Below are 17,768 nucleotides of genomic sequence, written 5' to 3' on the forward strand. Positions count from 1 at the left end.
AAGACTACTTAATTTTTCCGACAATCGGAATAGGGCATTTTTGTTCAAAGATAAAATTTGGATAAAGATAACCAAAAAAAATAAAAGGAAAACTTAAAAAGCAAAAGAGAAGAAATTCAAACCAGACGAGAGATGTTTGTAACAGTTTGGGTCGAGCTCGATGCCGAGGCGGAGCTCAAGCGCAGATTTGGAAAAACTAAAGTTGCTAATGTTGGATATTTCAATAGCTTTGAAAATCTGAAAATTATTATTTTGTAAATTATGGTGACATGTTTGTAACGGTTTAGAAAGCAATTATTTTGTAACGGCTCTGAAAGGGTTCTGTAACGGTCATCACTTTAATGATTAGCGATTGATTTTGTAGCAGTTTCGTGATGGCTATTTATTTCATTTGCCAATAAAATGAAACTCCAAACCACGATCCTTTAATATACACATCGAAGTAAAATGAAATTCTCTCCTTTCCTTTCATTTCTTTCTTTCGCGAAGTTATACATATAATGTGGTTGTTCTTATTCTTTTTAATATTTTGTGCATAGCAAAGAAAAAAAGTATGTTGTATCTTGGGGAAATAGCCTAACACACCGAGTTTCGTACTACGAACAGCAGAATTATCCTTAAGACAATGCTCGCACGCTTATGACAGTTGATCCTTTTCTTTTCTTTTTCATCTTTTCCAGAAGATTTTACAGCAATCTTAAGGATGATTTAGATTCCCAAAAATCAATTCGCTTCTATTATAACTGAGGTTTAGAATTAATTTTGTGTTTAGATTTTCTTCGCTGCCTTGTTTTTATATTTTACTTCTGCATGTCTTCTCAAGCAAAACTATGGGTGAGCTTTGGTTGTGGTTGACGCCCTGACACAAACAAGAAAGCAATGGAGAGTAAGGGCGAGCATGGTCCGGATGGGCAGTTCTTACCCTAGAACCGAGAACTGTCCACTAAGGATCGGCTCCAAAAAATTGAAATCAAGAACCGCCTATTTGTTCCATAGATCCACCTGAGAACCGGACCGTCGGTCCGGTCCGGTTTCTGGATGGGTCTATGGAACCGCTCCCACTAGTCAAAGACGGAGACGGGGACAGAGATGGAGAGTCGGAGACGGTGAGGTGAGCATCAACCGGGAAGACTGAGAGAGTGAGAGTGAGCGTGAGGCGAAAGCGAAAGAAGGTGTTTTTCGAGTCAATGTGAGGCTGTGAACGTCGAGTGAGTTATTATTATATTATCGGTCCGGTCCGGGTGGGCGGGCAGGCAGTTCCACGCCTGAAACCGGGAACCGGACCGACACCTACCAGTTCCCAAAAATTGGAACCGCAGACCGGAACTGATGGTTCTTAAGGGAACCATCAGTTCCGGTCCGGTTCCAGGCGGTCCGGGCGATTTCCGGTTCTTTTGCACATCCCTAATGGAGAGCAATTACGGTAACCGCGTCAAGATGAGGTCCTCGATAGGGAGGAGGAGTAGGATGATTTGTCATATAGCAATTTCACTAATACAGGTTAGTAAATTCTCTCCCTCCGATGGTGGTAATTGGTAAAGTATTAACAAACGAGGGACAGCTCAGGTAATACGCGAAAGACACTGTAATAGGGAGTGTCGAAGCAAAAAAGGGGATGGAAACAATGCGGCCCTATACTTAAATGTCACCATTGTAATATTTATAAATACCAAAATATAAAAGGTCCGAAAAAGATTGGTTTATCTTATGTCGGTTTTAGAAATGGATTTGAATATAATATATTCTAAAATATGGGCAACAAATGAAAACTTATAAATAGTTACGATTGACTGAATTGATCCAATCATGGGAAGTTAAGAGACTAAACAAATTTGAAAGTTCAGAGATTAGACTGTAAAATTTGCAATAGTTTAGGGACTTTGTGGTGATTTTTATCTAAAAAATATAATATGTAATTCTTTGCATAATCTCCATCAGAGTTTAGAATTGAGTGCAAGAATCATGTGCTATACCCCTCAAGCATTCATCCAACGAATAATGAAAAGTTAGGAGTCTTATGGCATGGTGGGTCACTGGCGACAGCCCAACAAAGAGAAAGAATCACAGATTAAAGTTACAAGTAACTAATCAATTCTCTGCTTTCTTCATTCTCCTGTAGTCCCGCTTATAATCTCTTCAGAATTGAATAAAGTAAGCTTCCTCAAATGGGTTAGGAACAGGGACACAAACCAGTGTCATTTCTGTTACCGGCAAGAACATAATTCGTCAGCTTCTCGGGAGTCGCCCTGAATTAGTAAGGTTTCGGTTTCTTGCCAGACTTCTTTCTACCTCCTTTATTTTTCCAGAAATTTCATGATCTTGTCATTAGTTTCTTTTGTCTCTGTGACATTTCTCTGTTCTGGCAGTGCGCCGATAGTCGGTTCAGCAAAAAAAAAAAAAAAACAAACAAACGTGGGTCAGTGATCACATATTCGATGTTTGGGAAACGCTTTGTATGCAGTTTGGTTTACATAAACACGGTCTGTGAAGTAATGCTTTAGACTGTAATTGGGTGTTTGAATACGAGTCGCTTGTTTAATTGTCATTCTGTGATCTGCCATCTCATTACATGTATCAATGTCGCAGATCAGTTTTAGCAAAACTAGTAACTAACATCGCTTATAGACTTCTGAAACTTCTCCATCTTTTTCCTTCTTTTTTAGTGGGTTTCGCTCCTGCAGGACAGCAACACGTTATTAATCTCATTCACACTAGTGAAAGATTAGACCAGTGTTAGGATCCCAAAAATTTAACTGAACATATTGAATGAATGCAACAAAAAGTTTAGAGACTCATGTTTAGTTCTTTAGAACGAGTCCAAGGTGGTTTATGCATTCTCATCTTTATGAGTTTGGCTTGCATTGTTGTTTCTCAGAGAACAGCAGAAGACATCACATCCCCATGAAATCAGTCAATCTGATAGCAAGCATCATCGGTACACTATGGCCTATGTTGACAGATTTATGGGAAGATTGGGGCATCCAATTGCTGGTCGCAGCGAGCCTTGCTTGCCGGATCACCCTTGCCATCCTTGGCCGCTGCCGGAGGTACATGACCACGATCATCATCAGATACGTCATCCTCGCTGCCTACTTGCTCTCTTCTTACATTGTGACCATTGCCCTTGGCAAGCTCACCGTCGTCCAGATCAACAATCCCGATCGACCGGACTACTTAACTGAGCTCAAGGGGTTGTTGGCACCGTTGCTCTTGATGCAGCTCGGGAACCCTGACTCCATAAATGCGTACTCGGTTGAGGACAACCGGCTCAGTGTCAGGCAGATGCTCAATATGTTGGTCACTGTCAGTTTTGTTGTCTGGATCCTGATTCGCTGCTGGGACAGCTCGTCGCCCGTCCCGTTTTTGTACTTCCCCTTGTTCGCCACCGGGATCATTGAATCCGCAGGGTCTATTTGGGCCCTCAAGTCTGTGTACTGGGAGAGGTCAAGCATATCAGCCAAGGATATCTTCGACCCTCAAACTGTCGCCAAGTTCTTCAACGAGAAAACTGTCAAGCACGCGGTGCCCAGATGGGTGACGACGCAAAATATCATCTTGAAGGCATACTATCGATTCGATTGCTTGAAGCCCCACATTGTAAACTGGCTCTACGACCCCGATTCACTATCTAAGTCTCAGTTAATTGTAGACCGCGATTTAGCCTTCATTACAACTGAGCTCGAACTTGGATTCATGTATGATGCACTTTACACTAAGAAACCGATTCTTTATAAACCACTTGGTCTAATTGGCCGCTTCACTAGCTTTTTCTGTCTAGTGTCAGCCTTGTGTGGATATGCTGTTATTTTCAAGAATGCCTTCTTGATCGACATGTATATCACCTACACTTATGCATTATTGATAGGAGTCACCGCCCTAGAAGGTTACCAAATTGTTCTGCAACCTTTTTCGGCATGGGCGATCGTTGCGATGAGCCAGCACCAAAGCAATCGCCTCGTGTCAACGAGGCTGTTGAAGTTCGTAGTTGAAATGTACATGAAGCGGAAAAGGTGGTCCAACTCAATTGGGCAACTTGACTTGTTGTATCCTTGCCTGTATGATGACTGGCCGCGGCCCATCGGAAGAATCCTCAAACACTGTGGCAAGAAAGAGGTGACCTTGAGAAGGTATTGGCATCACTCTCGCCTGAAAATCCACCTCACTCTCAAGACACTGCTGGTGGAAGGTATCGAAAAGCTCGAAGAGATCAGATGCCAGAAGCCCTTCACGAAACGCGGGGAGTGGACGCTCGAACTTCACAAACTCGGCAACAATCAAGTGTTGGAAAGGTACATCTCAATAACGTTTGACAAAAGCATCATCATTTGGCACATGGCAACGAACATCTGCCTCTTTTCAGTGCCCGATAATTCTCAGTACTGTGAAGGAAGCAAACTGCTGTCCAATTACATGATATACCTTCTAGCACTGCGACCGTACACGTTGTCCCTAACGACTAGTGACATCACATTGGAGCACGCTTGCGCCATATTGAAGCCACTTCTCAGGTACAGAGACCGCGATGAGGCCTTGAGGACTCTGTCATTGACAGAAGAGATCGTGCTTGAACCGTACCTGGATCAGAAGGAGAAGACCATAATCACCACGGACTGGCATGTGCTGAGTGATGCGCAGGAATTGGCGGCGACGCTGAAGGACAAGGAGAACATGTGGCAAATCATAAGCAGCGTCTGGGTGGAGATGTTATGCTATGCTGCGTATAGTTGTCAAGTTTACCATCATGCGAAGCTGTTGCGGCGAGGCGGAGAGCTTATAACTCATGTTTGGCTGCTCTTGATGCACAATACTGACAAGTACTCCCACACTCCCAGGGTCAACCCCAACAAAGAAACCAAAGGAGAGTCCAAGAGTGAATCATGATCCTAGGATTGATCATACCCTGCACGAGATTGTGTTGTGTTTGTGTGCGCGTGTTCTCTCTTTTTCCCTAGGTAAAGAGGTGCTTTCTAAGTAAAATTACTGTAATTTGCATTCAGCCAAGAGATTTGTCAATGTAGCATAGTTATATATATATTGGACGTGAATCCTTGATATTTGAGAAGACTTGTTTTCTTTACAGTCCCTTGTCTAACTTTGCTTGTAAAGTATCTTCTATTCTCTTTGTTAACGAGTTCACTCCATGAACTTGGTAGTAACAAGGAAAGCGAGATGGGCTTGCGCGCATGAGCTTCGGCAGAATCAATTGCAATGTTGGATTTAGCCCCCCTCTCCCTCCGGGCGTGCAAAATATACATGAGGCGTGGAGGTAGGGGCAGAGGATTTACTTCCAATATCAAAGAGACTCGAGGACTGCGAGTTACTCTATTTTTCGAAACCAGTATTGACCAGGATTATGGCTTGGTCGTTAACTTGTCGATGGTGCGACATTCTAGCCACGAGGCATGCGATTTTGGAGGGTGGAACTCTTTCCTGAATTAGTACTCAGGCCATGTTCATAATGTTTGGAAATAGGGTTGCGCTTTTTCTACTTCTCCTTTGGTTTAGACACTCATTTTCTTTGTGTTTTGACCATACCATCCCTGGCAAGGCTCACCATTTCTAGTACAACTCTAGAAGAATGATTTTTTTTTAATTATTCGGTCCTTCTTCTTTTTCCTTGCGGATCCCATTTTCCTTTTTCTTTTTATTTCCATGTCTCTGACGTCTCAATTCTTCGCTTTTGCAAATTGTCTCTATATTTTCTCTCCGACAAGCCATTCTCTTAGGCCTCCCACTCCTTCTCCTTCTTCTTCAGTAAATCTATCCTGCATCTGCAATCCCCCAAAAAATGCTTACTTTAGCAATTTGCACACTCCTCATTTGCTATCGGAGGTATGGTTCTGGCGAAAGCTTGTTTTTGTTTTCGTTTTAGTTTTCTTGTTGTCAAATCATGCTCATCCCGGTCTCTATTGAGTATTTCTTGATATATTTTCTTAAAAGTGAATTTGACTTTTGGGTCGTGGAAATTCTTGATTTTGTTATTCAATTCTGCGTTTAGAGCATAGTGTACATCAAAACAGTGTTTGTGAATCAATTGCACAGTTGCTTTGTGGTCTGTAGCGTACTTACGTCTTATAAACTTTTTCTTCCTCTGGGTTCAGTTTCTTACTATCGTTTCCATAAGTTCTTCATCATCAGTTTTGTGATGCTCTTGTTGCTTCTCATTAATTGACTTATTGGAAATAATGATACATGATATATTTAATCTAGTTGTTTGATCTTAGGAGAATTGACGTAATCTATTTTTTTGACGACAATGGAGGCCAAAGGCGATTTGCAAGAGTGAAGAATTAAGACGTCAAAGCTATGAAAAAAAGAAGAAGAAGGAAAGTGAGACCCGCAAGGAAAAAAAAAGAAACAATATCCAAATAATAAAAAAAAAAAGATCACTTTTGTAGAGTTGTACTATAAATGGTGAGCCCCATAAAAGATAATATGGTCAAACACAAAAAAATGGGAGTGCCTAAACCAAAGGAGGAGTGAAAAAAGTGCAGCCCTTAGAAATATCTTTAAGTAATTTTGACGATAACAGAACTCAATCCAAAGTATTTGATTAGTTTATCTATGTGTTGCAGAAGCTAGAGATTCAGCTGGTTCTACACTCAAGCGAGAGAGATCTGCTAAGTGTGGAAATTTGCAAACGCAAGCTCGGATAACCAAGCGTAGGTTCTGCATTTGATCGGACAGTGCCAACTACTTTCCAAGTACAGAGGTTTTACAATCGTTGGAGTTTTGAAGTTGAATACCCCAGCTCGCGGCAATTGAATAGGATATTTCTAGATTAATCTTGCAATAATTCAGGACAAATAAGCACGAGAGATTAATGAAACTCGCTATTAATAGAAGATTATAATGATAAACTAGATTGAGAGAAGGTTTTGCACTTGTTATCCAAGGAATTTCACCAAGAGCTTTTGTGGACCTCCTAATGGATATAACAACTATACGATATTCACGTACAATGCTCGTATTTGGAATCTTATAAATAGGAGAAAACTCGAACATAAGACATGAAGTTTACGAGGACTTGATTATGTAAATAAATTATCGGGACGACATGTGTCAATATCCCTCCTACCAATACTAGGAAGATACCTTCCATGGATAGCTTCATTTCGAGCTTGCCATATATGATCGAATGAAGCATTCCATATCAATCTAATCTATTCTTTCCTCAAGCAATACCCCCTGAAAAACTCAAAATTCCAATTTGCGTTTGTTGGCCCACATAGAAAGCCGGATAGGATAAGAAATATCTTATTTGGAATGTGGTGACACACTTTAGGCGGGATATATCTGAATATATTCCAATAAAAAGCCGAAAAACCTCTTCTTACCCTAGGGGTGAGATTAAATTACCCCATCCCGATTAAACATGAATAATTTTTGAAAAGATAAAAAAAAGAAAAACAAAGGAGAATAAAAACGATCGTTTTTATTCCCCCACTCAGTGGGTCACCATGGCACCGTTGTGCATAGCTGTTGACCACCATTGGGAGTAAGGGTGATCGGTTCCCGGTCTGGTTTCCAAATTTGGGAACCAGGGACCGGATTGGACCCCCAGTCTAGTCCAATGGAACCGGTCACTCAGGGATTAGTTTTTTTTTTGGTCAAACACTTAGGGTTTAATTCACATTTTACTAATTTTTTTGAAGAAAAAAATAAAAAAATAAAAAATATATAGTCGGTCCGGTCCGTTTAGTCTGGTTTCCCCTTGGAACCGAAAACCAGACCGCCTGGATACCGGTTCCATTTTTAGGAACCGGGAACCGAACCGACACTCCCGATATCCGGACCAAACCGGCCAGTCCGGTCCAGTCTGGGTGGTTCGTTTTGCACACCCCTAGTTGGGAGGGTGTTGAACTTAGGCGACCACCACATGGTGGTCATAACTCTAAGGTGTCGCGACCTTTCTCGAGGTGAACCATACAAAAAAAAAAGCTAATAGATTAATAGGTGGGTACAAATAGTTACTCATTAAAGAGATAATGCTATCGCCTAGTGTGGACTCTTTAAAGCCCATACCAATTGCATCTTGCATTCTCAATTCAATAGTGTAATATAAATTTGCATTTTGGAGCTACCACTAATTAATTATAGGTTGATTAGACACCAAAGTAAAATGCGGGAGTACATTTTACCTCTATAAACTAGAGATTCATGGATTCGGAGAGTTGATTACATCAGATTAATCTAATGTCTTTTTGGTACATTTTCTTTTTATTTCGAAGATGTTTTGCATGCAATCTTTGTTGATTTTAATCTTAAGTCACTAATATGTGAGGGATGATCATGTGAATGCTCAATCAATAATGTAGCACCCAATAATCATAACAGTAAATTACTTGAAAAGATAAAAGAATCTTGATACACAGAGCGAGCAAAAAGCAAAGCTTCACCATCGCCCAATCAAACAGGAATTCTGCAAACTTCGACTAGAAAAGCAAATAATGATATGATATGTGTATGTCCTAGATATGACTTCTAAATGTAATTAGGCAGGGACAGCTAATTGCTAAGATGCAAACCCAATATGGATGTTAACCTAGTGCTATTTATTAAAAGTCTTTGTCAACATGATTTTTGTATAATTAAACTATGTGAAATAACTTAGATTTATATTGCAATGCCAATTAATTTTTTTTGGTTTTCTTGTTTAAAATAAAATTAGCACAAACATGACTTAATTTAAATGTTATGACTATATCTGCATCCTACTTAAAATGCATCAACGAACTAACAAGAAACCCTAAATGACATGTATGCTATGCTATAACAAATTAAATGCGATTTATATGCAATATTAATAATGATAAGGCATGAATGCTATGATATAAGATAGAATTAGCAATGGATTAACCCCATTATTCAAAATATGTGAGAGACTATTCTTTGTGTTTTCTTTTTATAGAAATGAGAAACTAAACATGACCCAATGACTTTTATTTATTAGAAGAATGGTAGTTTAATGATGCAATGCTAATTCATTTTTTGTATTTTTTATGATGACTACATGCATGAGACGCACTAATTAATTTATTGCACCTACATATTTTGGTGACCGAATATCCTTTCCTATTCCATATTTTGCTGATTCTTTGCCTTAAATTACTTAGGCTGTGTTTAGTCGTCCGGATTTTTAACCAACATACGACTAATTGGATAGGATATAAAATCCAGGGATTTTGCAATATCATTATCCACTATTTGGTGAATCGCAGTGATAAAGCTGGATACTTTTATATCATATCTTGTCCATTATTTATGGATGATGTATCAGTGTAAATGAACTTGAAAATGCACAAATGAAGATAGTAAGAATCTCTCAAGATTCGCTATCAAAGAAACCACAAAGGCACAAATAAAGATAACCTCCATCAATCAATCAACAATTATTGTATGATCTAAATCTTATACGGCAAAAGAGCTCATTGCACTATTCTAGAGCCATGGGTTTGACTATGCAAGAAATGTAAACAAGCTCCAGTAATATCGACGAGGTAGATCAGTCAATAAATGCCGAATTTAGTAAAAGCGAGAAAACACAATCATTCGCCTTCGCAATTCTGAAAAATCTAGTGCTTCGACTCTCGTTACTTTTGTGAGGCTTCAACGTGAACCATAGAGCTACAGTTGAGAGGAGTTTCGACTCTCTTTCTGTTTTCATGGACTTTTGACATGAACAAGAGAGCTATGAAGGATAAGGAGCTTCGACTCTCTCGCAATTTTCGTGGAGTTTTGACGTGAATCAAAGAATTACGGAGGAGTCATGAAGTTTCGCGAGGAGTTTTCTTAGAAAACTCATTGCCCCTCATTCTTCAAGAATTAGAAAGATCATTTTCAAGTTTGAATTTGTTCATTTAAATTTTAGGTTGTTTTACTTAATTTTTATTTCATTATTATTTTTTATTTTTTCCTCTTTTTTTAATTTCTTTTCTTTTTTATTCCATTCCATCATTCCTTGATAAGGTTTTTATTAAATAGCAAACTATACTAGTAAACCTAAAATATGTAATCAATATAGGCTCTCTCTCTCTCTCTCTCTCTCTCTCTCTCTCTCTCTCTCTCTCTCTCTCTCTCTCTCTCTCTCTATATATATATATATATATATATATATATATATATGTTGTTGAATAGAAAGAAATTTGAATATATAAATAGAAACGAAAATTGTTGTTAATTTTTTTATTTTGAATTTTCTTTTTTATATTAGAATTCAAATATTATTTATATTTAATTAATTTAAAAAGTTTGTTATTCGAGAAAACTATCTTTTATACAATAGATATAAATCATTTCCACTTTTATCCCACTTCTCCACGTTATATTTTTATTTGGATTATAATCTTCTTATATTTGACCTTATCCTATCTTAGGTGGGAACCAAACATATGATAGGATGAAGACATTTATCTTAGCTACCAATTGTAACCTTACTTTCATATGATTTTTGGTCAAGCAAACGAGACAAATTTGTTGGTCGAAATTCCCAATTAAATTGGCTTGATCTTGACAATTCAAATAAGATTATGGTCAAAAAATGCTAAGTAATTCCCACCCCGACAAGGTGAGTTCTCTCTTCTCCTTCGGAAGAGCTTCCCTCTACCCAATGGGGTAGCTTAGCAAATGGAAACCCTAACTACCAAACTTCACCTTTCCCCTTTCAGACTCAGTCACCATTAATCACCAATAGCTCCCCCGTAAGCGCCTCTCTGAAGTCAAGCAGAAGGAAACCTTTACTACCCCACGTTTTCCTTCCCAATTCAGACTCAGCCACATTGAATCACAATCAGCCCCCCCATAACCTAATGCTTCGTTCACTAACCACCCACTCAAAACCCATTTACTCGCTACAGATCTATAGCTTTGAACGCTTCAGCAAAACCCTCAAATCGCTCTCTGGAGCGGGAACTGTCCTGTGAAAGTAAGGTTTTCTCACGCCATATGGTGCGGGAAACTTCAGAAGCACCAGTGTCAAACGACCTCCATGGAGTCGGAAGAAGATGCAGACCAGAGGCTAGCCATGCTCTGTAAAAAACTAGGAAGATTGTGGTCAGATAAAGTCACAAAGAACATCCAGAGTACTCTAGCATCAGCAAAAGGAAAGGAAGGTAATTTAACGTTGATAGGACAACTCCTCAAGAACCCAAATATCAACTTTCAAGCTCTCCAAAACACTTTGAGGAGAGCATGGCGAGTGGAAAATGTAGACTTTACTCCGTTAGAACAGGGTATTTTCGCTATAACCTTTGATTCTCCAGCTGTGAAGAAAAAGAGTAATGGACCAAGGTCCATGGTCTTTCATGAATAACCTGTTGATTTTGAAACAATGGACACCAAATACCACAGCTTTATGTTATAACTTCGACTCGTGTGACTTCTAGGTGCATATTTTGGGGCTTCCTTTTGAGTGGCTTTCTGTGGAAGTAGTTCGTGATGTAGCTGGTACCATAGGACTAGTGCAAGAAGTAAAGATTGAGACGCGAGGAATGGTGTCTTATGGAAGGGCGCGAGTGAATTTGGACCTCAAATTACCCCTGCAGTCAGGTATGCTTGCTGATGATGAAGGAAAGAAAATTTGGCTGGACTTTAAATATGAGAGGCTCCCATACTTTTGCTTCTCTTGTGGGAAAATAGGACATTATGCACCTAACTGCGAGGAGGTGCCATTCAGTGTAGAGGATGTGAACACGGATGAGGACAGACTTTTCGGCTCATGGCTAAAGGCTAAGGTCAGTAATAGCAGCCCTTTCCGGAAGCTATTCCATGGTAAAGACTTACTTGATAATATGGAAGAGGAAAGCATTCCAGAGACACCAATCCACCCTGGACAATTAGTTATTTACGAGGAGAGTAGCTCCGGCTCCATCCAGCAACTCCGGATGAATAAGGAAGACAGCATAAAGAACATACTTACTGATAAGAGCAATTCAACAAGTCAGAGTAAGCAACTGGGAAAATTCCATGTTAATTTGGCTGGAGATTAGGCACTCCCCAAGGGACCGGTTTTAACTATGGTACCACTTAGTACTAACAAAAAGAAACAAAGTGGGCAGAAACTCCAGTGCGTAAGAAGATTAGAAGGTTTAGCCCATATGACACTCAAGGAGATAAATCGTTACTAATAGATGAAGACAAATTGCTTGAAACGCCAATCCGGCCAGTGGAAGACATAGGAAAATGGGTTGTGGTGGCTAGCCCTAATAAGCCACCGGGGTTAAAACGAAGATTATAAGTTGGAACTGTCAGGGGTTGGGCACACCCTTGACAGTCCAAGCTTTGGGAGCCATTGTGGCTTAAGAAAGGCCCGACGTACTATTTCTAATGGAAACAAAAAACCGAGAGGAAAAGATCAACTGGGTGAGGAGGAAGTTGAAGTTTGATGAGTGTTTTGTGGTCAACCCAACTGGAATAAGGGGTGGCCTAGCAATTTTGTGGAATGTTCCAGCTGCTTTATCAATCTTACATGCTTCGGATGCAGTAATAGATACTGAATGCGAAGAGGAGAATTGTAAAACAAGAATGAGAGTCACATTTGTTCATGCTCCATCAATACACCAGGATAAAATCAAGGTGTGGGATGAGATATATAGAATCAGCCAGAGTAACAGGCAGCCTTGGGTGTGCTTGGGGGACTTCAATGAAGTTCTGTATCATTGGGAAAAGCTAGGTAAAAGATTGGCTGAACATTATAGACTACACGCTTTTAGAGAGTTCCTGCACAGCTGCGAACTAATGGACCTTGAAAGCAAGGGCTGCACATTCACCTGGTCCAACAATCGTGAAGGAGAAGAGCTGGTGAAAGAAAGACTGGATAGAACAGTAAGCAATCTAAGATGGAGACTACAATTCCCTCAGGCAGAAGTATACGCTTTACCGGCTATTGGGTCTGACCATAGTTCGATTTTATTGTCTATTAGTCAAGCACAAAAGAGGAGAAAGAAGAACTTCACCTTTGAAGCATTTTGGCTAGAAGATGAGGAATGCAGAGGAGTGATTAATAAGGCATGGAATTCTTTGATGTCAGCAACTGAGGGCCTCCCGAGCAGGATGACCAATACTGCTGCTACATTACAAAGCTGGAGCAAGAAGTTCTCAAATGGGCAGTCAAGAATAAAGCTTTTAATGGAACAAATCCAGTACATAACAAATAGGCAAACTGCTGAAGAGGAAAAAGAACAACTACAAAAGTTAAGGAATGATGTTCAACGGCTATGGAGTCAGGAGGAAATGTACTGGGCAATGCGTTCGAGGATAAACTGGCTCAAGTGGGGGGGATCAAAATACAAAGTTTTTTCACGCTTCCACTATTCAGCGGAGACAACGAAACAAAATTTCTATGTTGAAAGATGCAGAAGGGAATTGGACCCGAGATCAAGAACAACTAAAGAGGATGAGTGCTAATTTCTTTAGAGATCTATATACCTCAGTTGGACATCGACAATTTGACCCAATTCTTCAGCATTGCTCTTGTAGTGTGAAGGAGGAAACTAACCTTAGGCTGCTTCAAGAAGTAACGATGGATGAGGTTAAACAAGCAACTTTCCAGCTTGGAATCTCTAAGGCCCCGGGTCCAGATGGATTGAATGGCCAGTTCTTTCAACACTACTGGGAAGATATAAAATAGGAAGTATTTTAAGAGGTCAGAAACTTCTTCCAAACTAGACTGTTGAATCCCCAATTAAATAGAACGCTTATATCCTTGGTGCCAAAAGTTAAAAACCCAGAGAAGCTGGAAGAGTTTAGGCCTAAAGCTTGTGCAATTTTGCTTATAAGATCATCTCAAAAGTGCTAGCAAATAGGTTGAAATCATGGCTCCCGGAGTTAATTGAAGTTGAACAGAGTGCCTTTGTAGAAGGACGGCAAATCCAAGACAATATCCTTGTAGTCCAGGAAGTTTTGCACCAGCTAAGGGTTCGAAGGAGAAAACAAAAATTTCAGGCGGTCTTAAAGCTAGACATGCAAAAGGCATACGATCGGATCGAATGGGACTTTCTGAAGGCCGGTATGCTAAAAATGGGGTTCAATGAAAGATGGGTAAACCTGATAATGCAATGTGTTACAACAACCTCACTGAGTATCAAGGTGAATGGGGAACCATTGAATTACTTCCAGCCTACTAGAGGAATAAGGCAGGGGGACCCTTTATCCCCATACCTATTCATACCGGTTGCAAACTTCGTATCAATGTTGATGAAAAAGGCTGTGCAAGATGGCACTATAAAGGGGATCAAATTGAACAGACATTATCCTGTACTATCTCATCTACTATTCGCAGATGATTCAATTTTCTTTCTAGATGGGACGTTACAAGAATGCTAGAACCTTGCTAGCATAATTCACCAGTATTGCTACGCTTCAGGACAAGCAGTGAACTTGAACAAGTCAGGTATATTCTTCAGCAAAGACAGCCCTAGTGCATTAAGAAGGAACATGGCTAGAGAACTAAGAGTCCCGGAGATTGATAAGACAGGAAAGTACCTGGGTATTCCCTCTTATTGGGGAACATCCAAAAAGCAAATGTTTGCTTGGATTCTGGCAAGGGTAAATATGAAGCTTGAAGGGTGGAAAGAGAACATGATGTCTAAAGCAGGGAAAGAAATTATGTTAAAAACTGTTGTCCAAGCATTACCTCAATATGCCATGTCAATTTTCAAGATCCCACTTTCAGTTTGCCGGGCTATTAAGCAAAAAATAACAGCTTTCTGGTGGAAGAACCAAACAGCAACAAAAGGAGTACACTGGAGGAAGGCCGCAATGCTAAAACAGGGAAAAGACAGGGGAGGCCTAGGGTTTAGGGACTTAATAGCATTCAACAAAGCCATGCTTAGAAAACAGGCTTGGCTATTAGCTAAAAACCAGACATCTCTGTCCAGTCAGGTCCTAAAAGGCTTATATTACCCAACTAAGTGCTTTTGGAAGGCAGAGAAGGGATCCAGACCATCTTGAGGATGGCAGAGCATACTTATGGGGAGAACGGCAATTGAAGACTCGGTCATGTGGTCAGTTGGTAATGGTCAAAAAATTAACATCAGGGAAGATAAGTGGCTCAACTAGGGAACTATAAGGGGACCGGCAAATGAAGGAGACCCAACTATGGTTTATGAACTTGTGAATCAAGAGGCAAGCACTTGGAAGGAACGGGTCCTACGAAGAATATTCGAAGAACAGGTGGTGTGTGAGATCCTCACTATACATATTAGACCACAGATAAATGAAGATAAATTGATATGGACAGGTACGAGGGAAGGAGAGTACACGGTAAAGAGCGGATACAACACTCTCCGTAAAAACGAAACAACAGAAGCTCAAAGTGCCTCGTCCTCTCATCAATCCCCAACTCAGCTATGGAACAGAATCTGGAAAATGAAAACCCCCCACAAAATCAGACACTTCATCTGGTCTGTATGTCAAAACGCACTCCCGACGAAGGAAGTTTGTACAAAAGGAAAATGATACCTGACCCACTATGCCCAATATGCCGAGCGCATGTGGAGACCCCGAAACATTTACTTCTTCTCTGTAAATGGATGAGGGAAGTCTGAGATGTCCCTGTACTAAACATCCAGATTTCTAAATTCCAAATTTCAAGAATAGATGAATGGTTGATGCTCTATAATCATAGAAGCAATAGCTCACCTGGTGTAGAGATAATCTCGGTAGTCTTCTGGGAAATCTGGAAAGCAAGAAACAATTTTGTCTTTAGAAGGCACCTCCCAGATCCAAAGCTGCTGGTTGAAAGAGGACATCAATTGCTCAGAAATTTCAGCAGGTGGAACAACCTTGACAACGAAAGCGCAGCCGAGAACAGTGAAGGAGAAGACGCCTGGACTCCTCCAGAAAGGGGCGAAACGAAAATCAATATAGATGCAGGTCACCAACCTGGATCACTCGAAGGATCAATCGCCTGTATGTGCCGCGACTCAGCTGGAACCCTGATTGACGGATTTGCAAAGGACGTTCCTGCCTCCTCAGCCGAGCAAGCCGAATGCCTAGCAATGGTAGAAACCCTCAAATTTCTCTCCTCACGTGCTGATGAAAGACTGACTGTCCAGTCAGATTGTCTAAACCTGGTCAACACCTTGAAGTCTTCACAAGCACTGCCGTGGGAACAGCAGGTACTCATTACTGAAGCACGTGGGTTGCTGTCTCTCTTTACAAATTTAAAACTGCAATACTGTAATAGAAATACAAACAGTGTCGCGGACTGGGTAGCGAAGACCCACATGAACAAAACACTCGCTGATCACTGGTTGATTTGTCCTCCGCAGGCCCTTAGAGACTTGCTCTGTTTTGAGACTCCGAAAAGGGGTTATGGTTTTACTAGATATCAATGAAAAGTATTTGATTCTGGCCAAAAAAAAAAAATAAGATTATGGTCTCGCTCCTCAAACCCACGCAGCACTTTGGCCTAATTCCACGACAATTTATGACTGAACCAACTTAAATGCACTTTATTTAGACCTGTTATTACTAAATGAAAAATGCTCCCAGTGCTTATAACACAAATGTGAACCAATGCCAATGATATTTTTATTTAGGGGTCGGGGTAGATCTCTAATTTTCTATGTGGCAAATGACTAAGTGAAATAGTGAAAATTTAGGTGCAACATCAAGCAACTGACGGTTTTCCTCTTTCGATCACATGGGTTGGCCAGATCTAGCCGTCGTGGACCACCGCTGTTATCACCTTGCTTTGGAGACCACTTGATAGTGGTTGTCTTGCGGTGATTGTGACCACCACATGTCACCATCACTTGCGAGTCAAACCTGTTCTGTATGTTGACTTGTCAAAATTGATCATAAATCCATTTCTTAACCGATATTTGATGGGTAAAGTTGTTATGTATGTCAGTTATATTTAGTAAATGGGTCATAATTAGGTTTAGAATGATTATACCAAAATAATATGGGTGTTAGATGGGTTCACAACTTACTTTAACCCAACCCACCTCTATGACTTTCTCCCACCCTCACTCAATCTCGAACTCGCTTACTCCGAGCTCTCACCTCAGTTTGGGTATAAATTTTCCTAAATTGAGTTAAATATTAAAGTTTTTAGCAATATGGGTTGGGTCGAATACATGTTGGGTCACTAGATTTATATTGCTTGGAAATGGGTTAAAATGGGTTAAATAGGTCAATTTGGGTCTAACCATTTTTGACTTGACCCAAATCCAACCCGACCCACTCATTTGATGAGTCTATTCGTATCTCAAAAGAGGTGACCACCCTACATTGTTGGTTGCCATGGTGTTGCTTAAGTGCTGTCTTGCTTAATTTCCATAGCCCAAACACTATTGTTCTTCAAGACTCAACCATTTGACTAGACTACCGAAATGAAGCCTGATTTCAATATGAGTAGATTGACCTTCATAAACACTTGGATTAATGTTGTTAGTTATAAAATATGATCATTATGCTTAGAAGGAAAAAAAATTCAAATAACAAGCATCGCAAGCTCAGACAACAATTGTTGAGGCTAACAATGCAACCTAAGGTAAATAAGTTGATTCACAAAACTTCACAATCTGTCGCGGAATAACTCAAGTTAAGTTTGATAGATGCAAAAACAATTTGCAAGATGCTTCTATTTAGATACATATAAAATAGGTAAAGAGAAAAAAAAAAAAGCTGCACACATAGTTTATAGTGATTCGTTTCAAGTCAAGCCTACGTTCACTGTTTTAGACTAACATTTACCAAGGCTGGAGTACACTAGTAACCTCGTGAGTAGTTACAATGAACCACGTGTTGCTTCCACCTGA

The 17,768-nt window shown here is 40.1% G+C and overlaps 2 protein-coding genes across 17 annotated transcripts; one reads left to right on the forward strand and one right to left on the reverse strand.

The window, feature by feature from the left end:
• Window positions 1-2,120: 2,120 nt before the first annotated feature.
• LOC115679443 (uncharacterized) lies at window positions 2,121-5,077 on the forward strand. 5 transcript variants are annotated; one of them, XM_056310519.1, is made up of 3 exons: window positions 2,121-2,254; window positions 2,876-3,047; window positions 3,133-5,077. In XM_056310519.1, the coding sequence occupies exons 2-3, from the start codon at window positions 2,943-2,945 to the stop codon at window positions 4,879-4,881; spliced, it is 1,854 nt and encodes a 617-aa protein (XP_056166494.1). In that variant the 5' UTR covers window positions 2,121-2,254; window positions 2,876-2,942; the 3' UTR covers window positions 4,882-5,077. The 5 variants fall into 5 exon arrangements, with proteins under 5 accessions (XP_056166494.1, XP_030458893.1, XP_056166493.1 ...); XM_056310520.1 differs by lacking the exon at window positions 2,121-2,254 and adding an exon at window positions 2,399-2,480; XM_030603033.2 differs by having other exon boundaries at window positions 2,876-5,077.
• A 5,865-nt stretch (window positions 5,078-10,942) lies between these two features.
• On the reverse strand, window positions 10,943-16,360 carry LOC130137911 (uncharacterized). Of its 12 annotated transcripts, XR_008816332.1 has the most exons (6): window positions 15,640-16,360; window positions 15,460-15,552; window positions 14,633-15,359; window positions 14,482-14,535; window positions 12,954-13,608; window positions 10,943-11,028 (listed from the first exon to the last, which is right to left on the reverse strand). XR_008816332.1 is itself a non-coding variant. In XM_056310484.1 (3 exons), the coding sequence occupies exons 1-3, from the start codon at window positions 15,747-15,749 to the stop codon at window positions 13,427-13,429; spliced, it is 390 nt and encodes a 129-aa protein (XP_056166459.1). In that variant the 5' UTR covers window positions 15,750-16,360; the 3' UTR covers window positions 12,978-13,426. The 12 variants fall into 12 exon arrangements, 1 of the variants encoding a protein (XP_056166459.1); XR_008816329.1 differs by having other exon boundaries at window positions 12,954-15,359; window positions 15,640-16,100; window positions 16,197-16,360; XR_008816327.1 differs by having other exon boundaries at window positions 12,954-15,359; window positions 15,640-15,782; window positions 15,879-16,360.
• Between the last annotated feature and the right edge of the window lie 1,408 nt (window positions 16,361-17,768).

This window comes from Syzygium oleosum, unplaced genomic scaffold, assembly GCF_021117445.2.
Source record: "Syzygium oleosum isolate NSW1041296 unplaced genomic scaffold, Sole_v2.1 Sole_v2.04, whole genome shotgun sequence".
Taxonomy (NCBI): domain Eukaryota; kingdom Viridiplantae; phylum Streptophyta; class Magnoliopsida; order Myrtales; family Myrtaceae; genus Syzygium; species Syzygium oleosum.